At 43.6% G+C, this 16,116-nt stretch overlaps 1 protein-coding gene across 1 annotated transcript in view; it reads left to right on the forward strand.

Moving 5' to 3' along the window:
• Positions 1-16,116, forward strand: part of ADAMTSL1 (ADAMTS like 1) — a 431,341-nt gene that overhangs the window by 297,143 nt on the left and 118,082 nt on the right. The window contains exon 20 of the mRNA XM_021715583.1: positions 4-554. Within this exon, the coding sequence (XP_021571258.1) occupies positions 4-554 (551 nt within the window). The remainder of the gene's footprint in view (positions 1-3; positions 555-16,116) is intronic.

A 16,116-nucleotide genomic window follows, 5' to 3' on the forward strand; every position in this document is an offset into this window, starting at 1 on the left:
GAGGCGCAGGACTCCGCCGAGCGGAACGCGTCCTCCGAGGAGGACCGCGCCGCCGAGCAGGCCCTCCTGCACCTGCCCTTCGCCCTGGTGGCCGAGCAGAGGCGCCTCGACGACATCCTCCGGAACCTGTCGCAGCAGCCCGAGGAGCTGCGCGACCTGCACAGCAAGCACCTGGTGGCGCAGCTGGCCCAGGAGATCTTCCGCCGCCCCGCGGAGCGCCCGGACGCGCTCCCCAAGGCCTCCGCGCGAGGGGCCCCCGCGGCCGCCCCCCCGCCCAAGCACGTGTCCGGCTTCAGCGGCGCCCTGCGGACCCCCCCCTCCTCCGCCGGGGAGGCCGGGCCCGGCTCCCGCAGGCCGCAGCGCAAGCCCTCCATCCTGCGCAAGATCTCCGCGGCCCAGCAGCTCTCGGCCTCGGAGGTGGTCACTCACCTTGGGCAGACGGTGGCCCTGGCCAGCGGGACGCTGAGTGTGCTGCTGCACTGCGAGGCCGTCGGCCACCCCAGGCCTACCATCAGCTGGGCCAGGAACGGAGAAGAGGTTCAGTTCGGTGACAGGTGAGCCTTGTAGCTACCTGGTCTAGGGAGGGATGGGAAGGGGGGGAAGGCCGGGGGCCACACCCGGCCCAAATTGCCCCTCACAGACCCTGCGAGGGGTTTCCAAGGGTAGGGCCTGGAGGCGGGCCTCCGGGATCCCATCCTGGGTTCCAGGCCCTCTCTCAGCACTGGTAAATGGTTGGAGCATAGACAAGGTGCTTGATTTCTCTGAACTGTGTGGTCCCCTCTTTAAAAGGGAATAGCAACACTGCCTACCCACCCCCAACGCCATAAAATCCCAAAGGTGAATGAGGCCCTCTCTGGACAGCTTTGAACTTCTGGCAGAAAGATATCATTCCAGGTCAAGGCATTATGTTACTGTTCTATGAGGTGACCATGGAAAGGTTTTGACACCAGGACACTGCCTCCGTGTGTGGTCCCCCAGGGCTGGGGAGAGAGTGCAGCCGGTACCTGCTGTCCCCATGAGTAAGCCCACCCTGTGTCTGGGCTGGACAGAGCTATGTGTTTCCCATCGGACCTGTGATGAATTATCCTAACGTCTCTTGATGTCTCAGTTTTGATGTGTCATTAACAAGATGACAGCATGTGTCACTTACTGGTCTCCTCGGGCCATAGCCATTCATAACGTAAAATCAATAGTGAGTAGTAGTAACAATAATAACAATATTCGTGGGCCGGGTGCGGTGGCTCAGCCTGTAATGCCAGCACTTTGGGAGGCCAAGGTGAGAGGATTGCCTGTGGCAGCACCCGCCTATAGTTCCAGCTACTTGCAAGGCTGAGGCGGAGGGATCACCAGAGCCCAGCTGGTCGATGCTGGGGTGGCCGTGAGCGTGCCGCTGCACTCCAGCCTAGGCAAAGGAGTGAGACTCCTACTCAAAAAAAAAAAAAAAAATATATATATATATATATATAATTTGTGAACCACTACCATACTGTCTACATCCATTGTCTTTTGTAATCTTTACGATGGCCCTGACAACAACAATGATAATCAGCATTGAGTAGTGTCTATCTGTCAGGCAAATGTAAACTCTGTATGTGTTTTATCTCGCTGAATAATAGTGGGTACAGTATTTATCTATACTTCCTAGAAGAAGAAACACAAAGTTAAGTGACTTGCTAAAGGTCATATTTTTTAGGTAGCAGAACTAAGATATGTGACAAAAGTAAGCTAGGAAGTCACTTAAAGAGCCATTGAATCAGGCTTCCCTAGTCTAGAGCCCTCATTTTAACCTTTTATCTTCTTTGAATCCAAGTATAAAGCTCTTTTCATTAAATCGACATTTAAACGCTATCGTTTGACTAATCCTCTACTCTAGCTCGCTTGCTTCAGGCAAGGAAGGAAAGAGGCCAGCCGTTATTGTGCTAGGCACTACGCCAGGCTTATTTATTAGTAACTGCATTAGTTATTCTAACAATCAATCAGCACTATTGATATTATCCTCCAGTCTTAACATTGATGACTGAGGTTCAGCAGCTCACCCAAGGTCACACTTTAGCAAGAGCTGGAATACGGATTCGGAATCAAGTTTATTTGATTCCAAGGAGTGGTTCTGTCTACTCTTCTGAGACTTGGCAAACAGGTATAACTTTTGTCCATCGTGCACACATCTCTTGTGCCCTTGAAATGTCAGTAACATTGCCTCTCAGCCTTAGTTCTTAGAGACCAAGTAGCTTTAATAACAACCCTAGTGGGGCGCAGTGGCTCACGCCTGTAATCCCAGCACTTTGGGAGGCGGAGGCAAGAGGATTGCCTGAGTCCAGGGATTTGAGACCAGCCTGGGCAACTTGGCAAGCTGTCGTCTCTACAATAAGTCAAAAAAAACAAAAAAAATCAGCCGGGCATGGTGGCACATGCCTGTAGTTCCAGCTACTTAGAAGGCTGAGGCGGAAGGATCTGGTGAGCCCAGCAGGTCGAGGCTGCAGTGGCTGTGAGCATGCCACTGCACTCCAGCCTGGGCGATGGAGTGAGACTCTCACTGTATTCCAGATATGGAGCTCGGTGCTCTAAATGCACCATCTTGTTTAATCTTCCCCCAATACCCTGGGTACTATTATCGTTACCACATCCTTAATGAAAAGCTGAGGCACAGATGTCCAGCCTGTACAGAAACCCTGGGAATGGTCTGAAGGCAAGCAGCACACTCTGAGAACCCATGCTCTTAGCCTCTCCTCTTGTTTACCCCCAGGTACGCCCCAGTTCATACTTTCCAAGGATGGCTGAATGGCTATGAGCCCTGTAACTTTCTCCAAAAATCTTTTAACGTGGTTGTAAAGATTACAGTCAAGTAGTAGCTCCAGTGTCAAGCTCCGGTGTGATGAGTGGTGCCCTGATACTCAGGTGGCTAGTGCCCTGCAACTCACTCCTACCAGTGCACCTGTGGTACCTGTTGCACCCACATCATGCCATCTCCTGAACCGGCCAAGTCAGTTTCTCAAGTGTAGGTACTAAGTTTTATTTATATCCCTTGGGCCTGTTCCCAGGATCGGTACTATCAGAATTGAAGGGAATCACAGCTGACTATGTGAGGGAGAAGATCGGAATTAACGTCTTCGTCTTCCCTCCTAAAAAGCTGTGGAACAAGACAAGGCAGTGGGAAAGGGGTCATCAGGACTGTGTTCCATCTTTGCCTGCAGAGAGAAATCCGAGCCCTTGGCTCACTCAGAGGTCCTGCCTGACATTTTGTTTGAGTGCTGAAGACTTTGTATGAAATCAAGGATCTCGGCCCACCTAGGTCACCTGGGGATAGAGGAATGATGTGGAAGGAGCTACACAAAGATCAAGGGGTTCAGGCTGATCTTGCCAAGGCTGTTCACTCGTCATGGCCTTGATCTCTCTTCGTTTCAGAAGTGAAGGGCTGTATGGATCATCTCCAAAGTCCCTCCTACCTCCTTCCCTCATCCGCAGAAGGCCACAGCAGTTTATAACCCCTGTGTTCATGGGGGAGAGCCTTGACCACAGCCACTTCAAAAGTTGTGGCCCAAGTTGTTTCGGAGGGTTCCACAAACAGGGATTCCGTCATCACATGAGTCTGAGAGTGTTCACTTAAAGATAAACAGATGTATTGGCTGCTGGATTTTATGTCTATTTTTTTAATATAGCACTTGATTTTTTTATTGTAAAAGTAATAAAGGCACTATAAAACAATCCAAATAATATCTAAATCTATTAAAAGTACAAGTCTCCCTCATCCCCACAATCCTATTCCCCAGAGGCTATTATTGTTAATAATTTGGTATACAGCCTTTTAGAATTTTTATATTTTTATTGTATTAAATAAAAAGCATGTACGCACATGTAGTTTTTATTTATTTACTTATTTATTTGTTTTTTGATGGGACATTAGTCATGTTCCAAATCTGAGTCAGTTTTTAATTACCAGCATGTCTAGGAGATGTTTTCCTGATGATATAGGTCTCCATCACCTTTTTAAACAGCTGATTACTATTTCTAAACGTATTTAACTATCCTACAACTGAAAATTACTTGTTGTTTTTTTTTTTTTTAACTCTTTTAAGCATTCTGATGTGTGTTGTGACTTTCCAAGGAGACAATATCGTATGGTGTTTTCAAAATTCTCCTTTGGCTCAGCAGTCTTGGAAACACCCATACTTCTTGAAAGAGTTCTTAGGAAACACTACTTTAGCCTTTTAATTTTCACCTTAATGGGCATTGAGAGTCCAACCCCAATAGCTTTAACATGGATAAGATTCAGTGGAATCTTGCTAGAAGAAGAGACGTGGCCGCCAGGGGCTAAGGATATTAAAGGTGATGGCCGAGCACTGCAGAGGGCAAGTCCTGGATCCTCTGTCATCTAGGACACTGTTAAGGGCGGGGTAGCATTGAAAGGGAAGTCACCAGAGGGACGTGGATAAATGAGTTTTGCCACCATCAAGATTTTTTTTTTCTTGCTCTAGCCTTGACAAAGCTTTTCAATACAAGTTAATGGCATGTAGTAGGAAAGAATAAGAGATTTCCATTTCTGATCACTGACATAATTTTTTCATTTTACTAGTGAGTAAGAAATATGGCTGGAGCTTAGTTTTCTGTAGTTTTTCAAGTTCTAGTTCAAAAAAGAGAGTGGAACGTATCTGCACTGAGCATGCAGGAGGCACAGAGCTGCCATTGGAAGTGCTTTGCTGTTGGTGACCTCCTCAGTGCTGGGTTTCATTGCTTGTCATCATTACTGTGTCTGGTAGCAATTCAGGAATACGCATTTGTTTTCAAACAAAGAAGTGCTGAAATGCCCAGTGTTATAGTTCAGTTAGTCTGTTTTTGCTTAGTGCCCAAATCCACCTTTCTGAGAGTCTGCGAGATTCAGCTGCTTGTTGGTCTGTAGGACTTCACAGTTTATTAAAGAATACTCCAAATAGCCTGCACCAGCACAGCAGGTCAAAGTAGGAAAGAAGCGACTGAGAGAATTCTGTTACTTCCTTGACTTTTAAATATGCCACAGCTTGATTTGAAAGAAATTAGTTTTTCAAAAGAACCATTAATAATTCAGATATTATTGTGTCTCATCATAAATATAACTTACTAGTTGAAATTAATTCATAGAATTCTTAGAAGTACATGTCAATGTCTCAAGCAATGGTTTACGGCAGAGCTTCTCAGACCCTGGGCCAGGGACCCGTACCAGTCTGTGACCTGTTAGGAACCAGACCACACAACAGGAGGTGAGCAGCTGGTAAGAGGAGCTCCAGTCTTCTGTCAGATCAGCGGTGGCATTAGAGTGTCTTAGGAACGTGAACCCTATTGTGAACTGCGTATGCAAAGGATCTAAGTCGTGCACTCCTTATGAGAGTCTAATTCTCTAATAATCCCTCCACCCTGGCTGTGGAAAAATTGTCTTCCACAAAACTGGTCCCTGAGGCCAAAAAGGTTGGGGACCGCTGATCTAGGGTATCCCTTGAGTGTATTATGACAGGCTGCTTCATCATAATCCCTGCTTCCTTTTTCCTTCGTTCTGCAAACATTCTCATGCCTACCCTAAGCCAGTCTCTGTGTTAGATTCTGGGAATGGAAGACAAGAAGATTCATTCCCTGTTGATGAAACTTGAAGTCTAGTTTGGAAGCCAAAGGAGTATTACAGAGCAAGGCATGCATAATTATTTATTCCACAAGTATTAATTTATTATATGCCAAATATACTTCTACTTGTAATGGATGAAACAGAAGAAGTTTTGGAGTTTACATGCCTTTAGGGTTCTGCTCAAATGGCACACACTGGGGAGGTCTTCCCTGATCACTTTATAGCACCCGTCTTTACTCTTTATCGCCTTAACTCTGCTATTTTATTTAGATGATTTTATCATCCTCTGATATACATTGATGTGTTGATTGCCTCTCCGTGGGAGTAGAGATTTTTGTTCCTGTTATATCCCCAGTGCTGGAACTAGTAACTGGCACCAAACAGATAGTAAGTAATAGTGAATGAGTTAGTGAAAGAAAGGAACAAGACAATAAACACAGAAAAGTAAGCAAGAAAAATGACTGATGGTGATAACTGTTGGGCAGAAAATAAAACACAGGGATGTGATAGAGAATGATTTGGTGACCACTTTAGATGGGTACTCTGAGGAGGTTACATGTAAGCCAAGATCCAAATGATGACCAGTCTAGCACTGTGAGGTCAGGAGGAAGAGCACTCTTGGACAGGGAAAAGCAGCGCACAAACTCGAAAGTGAAAGTGACCTTGATGTCGAAGGACCTCAGAAGGAGTTCATTTGGCTGGAGTGTGGTAAGCAAAGAGTAGAGACGGTATGAGATGTGATCTCAGGGGTAACCAGAGACCAGGGGAAGGGTTTCAGGTTCTGGTCTGAGTACCATGGGAAGAATTTGGAGGATGTTAGTCAGGAAAGTGACACGACCTTATCTGCATTTTTAGAGATTCACAGGACTACCTAGTGGTATGGGGGTTGCAGAGGCACATGAGTAGATACTGGGGGGTGGCAAGGGACCATTGTGGTAACCCCTACAATGCCATCCATATTTACTGGGCTTTAGACAGTGAGACAGTAAGGTAAGGATACCACTCTCCAGAAACTAAGAAAGGCTAAAATGCTGGTATAGAATGAAATAACTTAGGATCTCAGTTTGTATTAAACTCCAACTGGCAGAATGCTTCTCTTTAAACTTCTAAATGCTTGAAAGTATATAGAAGAAGGGTTCTCAAATTCAATGGGCATGATAATTACCAGGAGCTTTATAGAATGCAGACACCCACATCCTTCCCTTCCCCCAGAAACTCTTTCTACGTTAGGAACTCATAATTTGTATTTAAACCAGCACCCTGGGAGACTCTAAAGCTAGAAGTTCAAGGACCACCTTCAGAAAGCACAGACAAAAAAAGGGAAAGTGAACTTCAAAGTAGAATTATACACTTGTTATTAGTTTGATTAAAAGATTTGGTGGAGGTATACAGGCTAAATTAACACTTAGGAACTGTGGGGTTCATTTTTTCAAGCACTCTCCCTTCCTCCTAACTCCCCTTCCAGGTTCCCACCAGCCCACATGCTTGCACACAAGCTGTATTTCCTTCATACTGACCTTTGGATTTGGGAGAGACCACACTGTGAAAAGGCAAGTGCCTGTGTGTGAAGGAAGCAGACACGGTAGAAGGTAACAGACTTCAAACCTGCTGTCAGTTTTCTGGAAAAGTTCTGGGCCATCTAGAGGTTAAAATAACTAAGTGTAACGACCTAGAAGCAGAACTGGGCTTTTCAGCACAGCCATCAGGGGTAGTTAGTAAGTTCTCGTCAGAGGACTGTGCTGCTTGATTTCAAAAAACATGAGAACTCGCCCTCGTTTTCTTTTTTGCTTTCATTGCTGAATCTTGTTAACTATCGTGGATTTATAATTGCCTGGTTTCACTGTATTGCTACCCTGCAAAGTTCATCAGGCAAGAAGTATCTTATCCTCGCTTCATGGTCTTACTGTGTTAAGGCTACCTGAATGGTTTGAAAACATTAATGTTGCAACCCTAAAGTGACCAATTTACATCCCAGAAAGATTTTGCTATCTTCTATATTTGACCCCCATATATTAGTTATGAATTTTTTAAGTCCTACTTAATATTTCTACTGGGTTTACTATAGAATTGGCTTCTGTTTGGCCACCTCATATTTTAAGGCTGCATGCAACATACACACCTCTTGCAAACTTAATAAGAAAACCAGTTCTAACTGGTAGAACTGAGATCTGTGTCTAAGTTGCTCTAATTCCAGCCTCAGTCTTGTACCACCATGGGCCGCCCTTTGTGTTAACTGATGTACCATCAGGTTGCTCCCCTGGATGGAGAAGGTAGGGTGACAGAGTGAGAATCCAACTCAAAAAAAGCAACTCTTGCACAAAGCCCTCCCAGCACCCCCAAAAGTTATTTCTCATTTGTTCAAAAAGAAGAAAATTGTCCCTCAAAACATTTCTTATGGAATGTGACCTCTCAGCAGCATTCTACACAGATGAACCCACCTCTTCTTAAAAACACCTTCGTGCTACTTTACCATTCCCCAGGCTCCTGCCTGAGTATCTTTCCAGCAAACCTGTGCGTACTGCGCCCACGCTTAAAATTATTTCACTGGCTCGTCATCACTTAAGGATAAGGTCCTTGGTGTGACACATGGCACCTTTATCATCTTACATCTGCTTATCTCTCCAGCTTCAACTCTTTTTTTTTTTTTTTTTTTTTGGAGTCAGAGTCTCACTCTGTCACCCAGGCTGGAGTGCCGTGGCACAATCACAGCCACCCCAGCATCGACCTGCTGGGCTCCGGCGATCCTGCCACCTCAGCCTTCCAAGTAACCAGAACTGCAGGCGTGCGCTACCACACCCGGCTAATTTTTTATTTATTGTAGAGTTGAGGTCTCGCCAAGTTGCCCGGGCTGGTCTCGAACCCAGGGGCTCAAGCCATCCTCTCACCTCAGCCTCCCAAAGTGCTGGGATTACAGGCTTGAGCCCTCGTGCCTGGCCCAGTTTCAACTCTTACCATATCCCCTGCGTCAGGGCACCGAGCACTGCCTTTCAGCAATACCCAGTTACTCAGTTTACAGCTTTGCCTGGGGCCTTCTGCTCACTTTGTCTGGCTAACCCCTACCCCTCCTTACAGGAAACCTGCCCCCAAGGCCAGGTCAGATGACCTCTCTATAACTCATGTAAACCCTATGTGTAATAACTCTTTCAGCCCTTACCCCTGTATGTTAGAATTAGCTGCTTGTTTTCCTAAATTACCTTCTGGATTACGTTAGTTCTCCTCAGGGGTAGATATTTAAGAATGTCTTATTTTCTCCACAACTCTAAGAACACAGTAGACACTCAACAATTGAAAAACTGATGAACAAACGAACAAAGGAATGAATAAGTGGATGCCAGCGATTAGGAAGAGGTGTCCTAATTATCAGGAGGCTGCGGTCTGCGTGGTTCTGCATAATCTGGACTTCTGGTCTCTAATATGCCTCTGTGGCAGAATTCCAAAGCAGTACCCCTAACTAAACATTTCTGCTTTGCCCCTTGTCCTCCACTAAAGAAGTTTCAGAAAAGCCCAAGAATCTGTGGCATAGAACAGCGTCATTTGAAAAGCACTGCTGTAAGGTGAATAAGTGCAGAGCGTAAATACCTTATGACATCCTATCTCCCATCACATCCGGACTAATGGAAAAATCATCACGACCATCATCATCACAGTTAACGTTTATTGAGCACTTACGTTGAATTTCAGGTGTTCGTTGATTCTTGTGCTAACCCTTTGAGGTTAGTGTCCCAGTTTTACAGATGTTAAAACTCTGAAGCACAGAGATGCTAGAGTGACTGCTCAAAGTCTCACACTTAATAAGTATTCATCGTAGAGCTGGAATTTGAATCCAAGGCAGTCTGGCTCCAGGGACTGTTTCTTTTTATTGATTTTTAACTTTAGTTGAATACACAGACTGGCCATTGTATTAGAAGGAAGCCACTGAGGTCAACAAGACCTGGCATGAATTAACAGTCAATATTCCAGCCAGCTGGCTTCCGATTTATGAAGCTTTTGTTTTTATTTTGGCGTGTGTGTTTTAGGGATAGCCTTTTGTTCTCTTGATAGCCCTACCTTTAAATATGCATGTGTATGTGCAGTTATGCATGGATAGCCACACAAAAAGCACTCAGTAAACATTACAATTGCTATGTTTGTATGTGTTTCTGTGTATGTTTACTAGCGTTGATGGCCTATGCATATGTGTGGTTAGAGACCCAGATCACTGGCAAGATGGAGCTAAACTTTTCCTTGCTTTTCAGAGATTAAATATAAGCACTGAACTGTTCATTACATTTTAAGTTGAGAGTCAGGAAAAAGCTAACTCCAATTTGCGTTAAATGGGATGCAATACAGACCACACCCCTAGCCAAGGAATCTGGTCAATTACCCTTTCCTACATCTAATAGGAGTTTTATGTAATATATGTTCAGTATTCCGATGCCTGAGTTCTACCCTAGAAATAGTACCTGTAGGAATAGTACTGACTTCCTTATAGGAAAGAAGAACCAGATTCTCAAACGTTGGATTACCAAATTGGGAAAAACAGCTGGACGAAGATTGGTCTTTTCCGCCAAGAAAAATATAAATGTGGCTGATAGCACCACACTGGCAGGAAAGTTCTCCCTTGTTCACTCACTCCTGGACCAAGAGCGAGCCAATATCCCATATTACCCACAGCTCAGCTGATAGAAGTCTTTAAATAAGCATTTAAATAAGACTTCCCTCAAGGTTATTGGAATTTTTTTCTAAATGCAAGTGAACATAAAGAATAATGTGAAACGAGATACTTTCAGGAAAATACTTATTTCTTCTTAGGGGTAGGAGGTAGCTCACAGGTGATATTCTATTTACATGGACTCTTAGGGAAAGGGCTAAATCCAAGGAGCTTCTGCCTTTTAATCCCTGAGGTTCCTGCTCTCTTCTGGGTCTATCTGTGCCCACTTTATTCACCCCACCTTCTCCATCCAGGGGAGCAACCTGATGGTACATCAGTTAACACAAAGGGCGGCCCATGGTGGTACAAGACTGAGGCTGGAATGAGAGCAACTTAGGCACAGATCTCAGTTCTACCAGTTAGAACTGGTTTTCTTATTAAAAGTTAAACGAAGCCGGGCTAGGTGGCTCAGCCTGTAATCCCGCGCCTTGGGAGGCTGAGGTGAGTAGATTGCCTGAGCCCGCGGGTTCGAGACCCGCCTGGGCAACTTGGTGAGACCTCATCTCTACAATAAATCAAAAAATGAGCCGGGCGTGGTAGCACACGCCTGTAGTTCCGGCTACTTGGAAGGCTGAGGCGGAAGGATCGCCGGAGCCCAGCAGGCGAGGCTGCGGTGGCCGGGAGCAGTCACTGCACTCCAGTCTGGGTGACAGAGTGAGACTCCAACGCACAAAAAAAAGTTAAACTATACTAAAAGAGCACTAAGTTGTATTCTGTCCTTCAGAATAGGAAGGGTGCAAAGAACAGAAATAGCATCTGTAAATTGCCTGACATAGAATGGATACGCATTTGTCAATATCCAAAATCATTCTCATTTGAACGCAGAGCCATTTTTTTGCACCATTTTCCAGGACATCACAAAATAAGAAGCTTCACTCTTGTTTTGAGGAACATCTAGGTGGTTGTTCAAAGGGTGGGGATAGAAAGGGATCTAGGAAAACACAGAGTGATGGAAAATCATCATCCAAAATCCAGGCATCAGGAGAGGACGCTCGTATTCTACTGACATTCTTTTCTGTCATTGCTGATCTGGTAGACGATGAAATCTGTAGGCTCTGAATGCTTAAACTTCCCAGAAAACTTTGGCCAATGTTCCAAACTGGTGTTGAATAGGAGATAAATTAAGGGGTCTTTGGAAGGCTTTAACTTGGGCAACACAGAGTATCCACAGATGGAAACTTCTCGGAGTGGAAGGGAGAATCAGATGAGAAATTCCTCCAGGGTCAATTTCAGAACCATATTTGTGAATAATGTTATATGTAAAAGTCATAAGCACATGAAATGCAGTTTCCAAGTTTGCAGATAATATAAAAACTGGAGGCAGGGAAGATAAGGAAGGAAAAATAAGCCCATTTCAATTTGGTTTGGCTTGTTTCCCTAATAGAGCTGAAGGAAACGGAGATGACAAATGTTTTTCCCAGTTGAAAAGTGTAAGAATAGCGAGCCAGAGAAAAAATAACCATCCCAGTAAATACATAAACCTCAGCAAAAGAAAAGTATGAAGAGTCAGTGCAAAGGTCACAGAAATGACCATCATGATTCAGGCAGGTAAAAAGCATCAGGGGACTCGAGACAGCGACAACCAAACAGCACACATGAGGCTTAGAGTCAGGCAAAGTCTATTTCCTGAAAGGCTAGGGGGTCTCCAAAGATCCTCCAAGCAGTTTATTCTTCCTAGAAGAGTGGTGCTAGTAAATGGCAGAGTTCCAAAAAAGCAGTTAGCTTTTTTTGTAGAAATTGAGGATGTCACTGAGATAAATTGGAGGTGAAAATTCTTCCATGTTATAGTTCAGAGGTCAGCAGTCTTTTCTCGTAAATAGCAAACATTTTAGGGTTTGCAGGCCGTCTTATCTCTGTTCCAACTCCTCAACTCTACCACTGTAGCATGAAAACAGCCAGAGATAGCCCTTAAACTGGTGTGACAATGTGCCAATAAAACTTTATTTACAAAAGCAGGTGGCCATTGGCTGAATTTTGAGGACTCCTATCCTAGGTAAATAGGAAATCAAGTCAGAGCCATTTGATGCAGAGGTTTGTTGTTTGAGATGAATTACCCTGCAAGCAGACACAGTGAAACATATGAGCAAATTCGAGACTTCATGAATTTCTGAAGAGAAGAAAGCTGAAGGGTTTGGCAAAAGGTAGGAGACCAGGGTTAAGAATGTGTGGTCAGGTGGCCTTTCCCATTCCAAAAATATTTTCTATACTTCCATGTAAGCAATCATGAAGCTTCTGGCATTAAAGAACTTTTAGTTGGCAATTGCAGTAAAAACAGCAAAGATTAAAAAAAGCTGCCCTCACCAAGTGGTGATCTGAAACTCTTCATGAACCTCAAATCTGTTCCCCAAAAATATCTGTACAAAATAAAACTCCCACTTGCAAGCCTCTGGGCTACTATAATTTGGGGTTTCAGAAAAAAGTTATTGCTCATAGAGGAGATCTCACAGCATTCCTTCCTCCTCTTGGTTAGAACTATTTAAAATCCAGAATATTCTTTAGTTTTAGTGACTGTCCATTTCCCTGAGTAACAACAAACCTTGATGAAAATTACCTCCTGCCAAAAATGAGGCCAAACCATATGCCTTCCTACTAGATCACAGTGGATGCCTGGTTGTGGGCAGTTTAAGAAACGTCAAAGGTTATTTTCACCCCAGATTCTGCCATGCATTAGCTGAGCAGATTACCTCTGTGAGCTTTTGCCTCCTCTCTGAAATAAGAAAAAAGTATCACACTAGTAACACGGTAGTGAGAATAAAAAGATACAAAGAACTGTCTCAGTGGCTTATGCCTGTAAATCCTAGCACTTTGGGAGGCTGAGGTGGGAGGACTGCTTGAGCCCAGGAGTTCGAGGTCAGCCCAGACGACATAGCAAGACCTCATCTCTACAAAAAAGATTTAAAAAATTAGTCAGGCATGGTGGTATGTGCATGTAGCCCCAGCTACTCGGGAGGCTGAGGTAGGAGGATCCCTTCAGCCCAGAAGTTCAAGGCTACAATGAGCCATGATTGTGCCACTGCCCTCCAGTCAGGACAACAGAGTGAGACCCCAACTCAAAAAATAAAAAATGAAACTAAGCATATATACTTGTCTAATAAATATTGGTTCCCAATCCCCCTTTGTGGAAGATTTGATTAAGGAATCCCTAAACAGAATAAGGAAAAGCTCTCACCATCTTCTCCTATAAATAGGCATTTGGGGCTCATGTTCTATGCACAGACTGCTTTAACTTTGCTTGTTTGCTTCTGAGTTCACCGTTTTTCAACTCTCATTCCTTTGCTCTTGTTTGTATTCTTTTCTGAAATTGCAGGATTCTGGCTTTTTTCTTTCTTTCTTTCTTTCTTTCTTTTTTTTTTTTTTTTTTTAGTGTTCCAAAATTTCAGTACTTGGTCAATAAATAGTGTTAAAATTGTCATGGAAATAACTAGTTGTTCTTCAAAGATTCCTGAGTCAAGAATAGAATTTAAGTAGTTGCCAATCCAATGTGCCATGTGACCTCAGTGTCTGCTTCTCTTTTCTACTCTCTAGTCTCACACACAGAAGACCCCTTGCCCCCTCCCCATATCCTTGATTTATGTATTTGCCTTGAAATCTCTGTATTTCTCAGTCATTGACCCATGTCAAAGCAACTCTTCACAACATCCAGAATGCATAAGCTCAGGCATTAAGAATGAACTGTAGTCATGATGGTGATGTCAACAATAACAGTGACAGAATTATAATAGCCTTCATTTCTGTAGTTTCTACCGTATGCTAGGCACTTTTCTGTGTACTTCAAATACATTAGCTCATTAGAATCTTCACAACAACCCTAGGTCGGTACTATAATTCTCCTCATTTTATAGCTAAGGAGACTTCATCACTAAGAAGTTAAGTAAATCACTTGTCCAAGTCTACAAAGCTACTAAGTGGACGAGCTGGGATTTGAACCCCCAGAACGGCTCTAGAAGCTGTGCTCTGTTGCACTTTCTACTGTGCTCTCTTGGAGGTATGATCGCTTTCAGCCCCATTGCTTTGAAGTCAACTAAACAAGCTGGAACTTCCAAGGTTTCATGTACCATTTTAAAAATTATTTATTAGATGTATCTGTTGTTTAACTGATGCCTTTTTACTTGGAAAATTATGTGATCTTTACAAGACCTCTCTAAGGGCAGTATTATCTTCAATTTACAGATACAGCCAACACTGTACTGAATACTGAAGAGGGAATTATGAAAGTACTAAAAGTCCTCATGCTTGAGGTAATAGTTGATAATATAACCAAAGAGATAAGTCACTGTAAATTAGAAAGGGGCTCTGTAGTGTGGATTTGAACAACCAAAAGCTTGGGAAAGGGAGGGATTCTCACGGACTGTGGTCGTACAAGGAAACAGAACTTGAACTCGTTCTTAAGGGCTGGGGAGAATTTGGAGGGTAGACAGGTGGAGGGGGAGCCTGTCTTCAGCCCCAAGCAAATGATGATGAGACTCAAAGAGGCTATCCTGACTGGAGTGACAGATTTATGTTAGGATGTAGGGCAGGTAAGTTTGAAAAGATGAGAAAGCTACTGTTCTAAAGAGAAAGGATACACCTATGACTTGCAGCATCCAGTCCTGTTTCTAGAATAGGTTAAAGAGGCTTACTTGTTAGGATAAGAGGCCTGAAGTGGCAAAACATGTCCCATGCAGTAGATGGGCATTTCTGTACCCAAAACTTGAAAATTTTGTCTGACAAATGAAAATCCCAAAAAGGTTACTTAGGTGACATGTACCACTTTAAATATATATATATATATATATATATATTCATTTATTAGATGTATCTGATATTTAAACTGATGTCTTTGTACTTAGAAAACAGTAGGGGTAATTCTATATGCACTTTTATGAGATCTTCACAAGAACTCTCTGAAGTCAGTATTATTCTTCGATTTATAGAAGGAACTTAAATGTTCATATGGTTGAACGACTTACCCAAGACCACCACATGATTCTAAAGTCCAAGTCTCTTAACTTGGGAAGTCTTCCCCTGCACAAAACTCCTCATGCATGGTTGGTCGTGGAGGTCAGTTTGAGAGGTGGACTTTCACATGCCAGAGGTATTCACAGTTGAACCAAGGATACAGAAGGCACAGCGTCGCCCCCCCACACACACACACACTCGCAGAATTGCTAGAGACTTTTCTTTATACCCAGAGCTGCCTCTTTTTCAAATAAGAGCACTTTATCACCACACTTTCCAAATGCAGAAGGGATGATTGCCCCTCAAGGGGACTCTGCTTGGTAGAGGCCCATGAGAATTTCAACCTTAGCCTCCTCTTGCGTATGACAAGGGATTTTCCTTACGTAACTAAAACAATGTTTTGTATTCTCTCTATTGGTCCTGACTTAATCTGTCAAATTTAAGAAGGCATGCTGTCACAAAGAAGCTTACAAGTAAAAGGCCCCCAGAAAAGCAAAACGGTTCCTTCGTTTTCCACCTAAAAGTATGGTCAAAGAAATAAAGCATTAAGTTTTAGCCCAGTAAACCAAAACGGAAGTCGAGTATGGGTATGGGAGGAAAGCGGGGAGTATTAATATACCTAACATGACCACAGTACCATTTGCTATGTAGGTCTTAATTGTGCCCACTCTATATCCCCTCATCCTCTGATTCCATAGATTCCAAAACACCCCCCAGAGGAATCTTTCTGGTTTTTCTTGGAAAGCAACACTATGTTTCTATGCCCACGCATTCTAAAACAGGCCTGTCAGATTTGAAACCTAAATACAAGCTGACAGAAATCAGCTACTAACAAATTAAGTTAAATTAATAGAGTGTATATATATGCATACATATATATATATTCCCCCCCCCCCCCCCC

The sequence above is a fragment of the Carlito syrichta genome, unplaced genomic scaffold, assembly GCF_000164805.1.
Source record: "Carlito syrichta isolate Samal-C Ts95f unplaced genomic scaffold, Tarsius_syrichta-2.0.1 Scaffold307203, whole genome shotgun sequence".
NCBI classification, from domain to species: domain Eukaryota; kingdom Metazoa; phylum Chordata; class Mammalia; order Primates; family Tarsiidae; genus Carlito; species Carlito syrichta.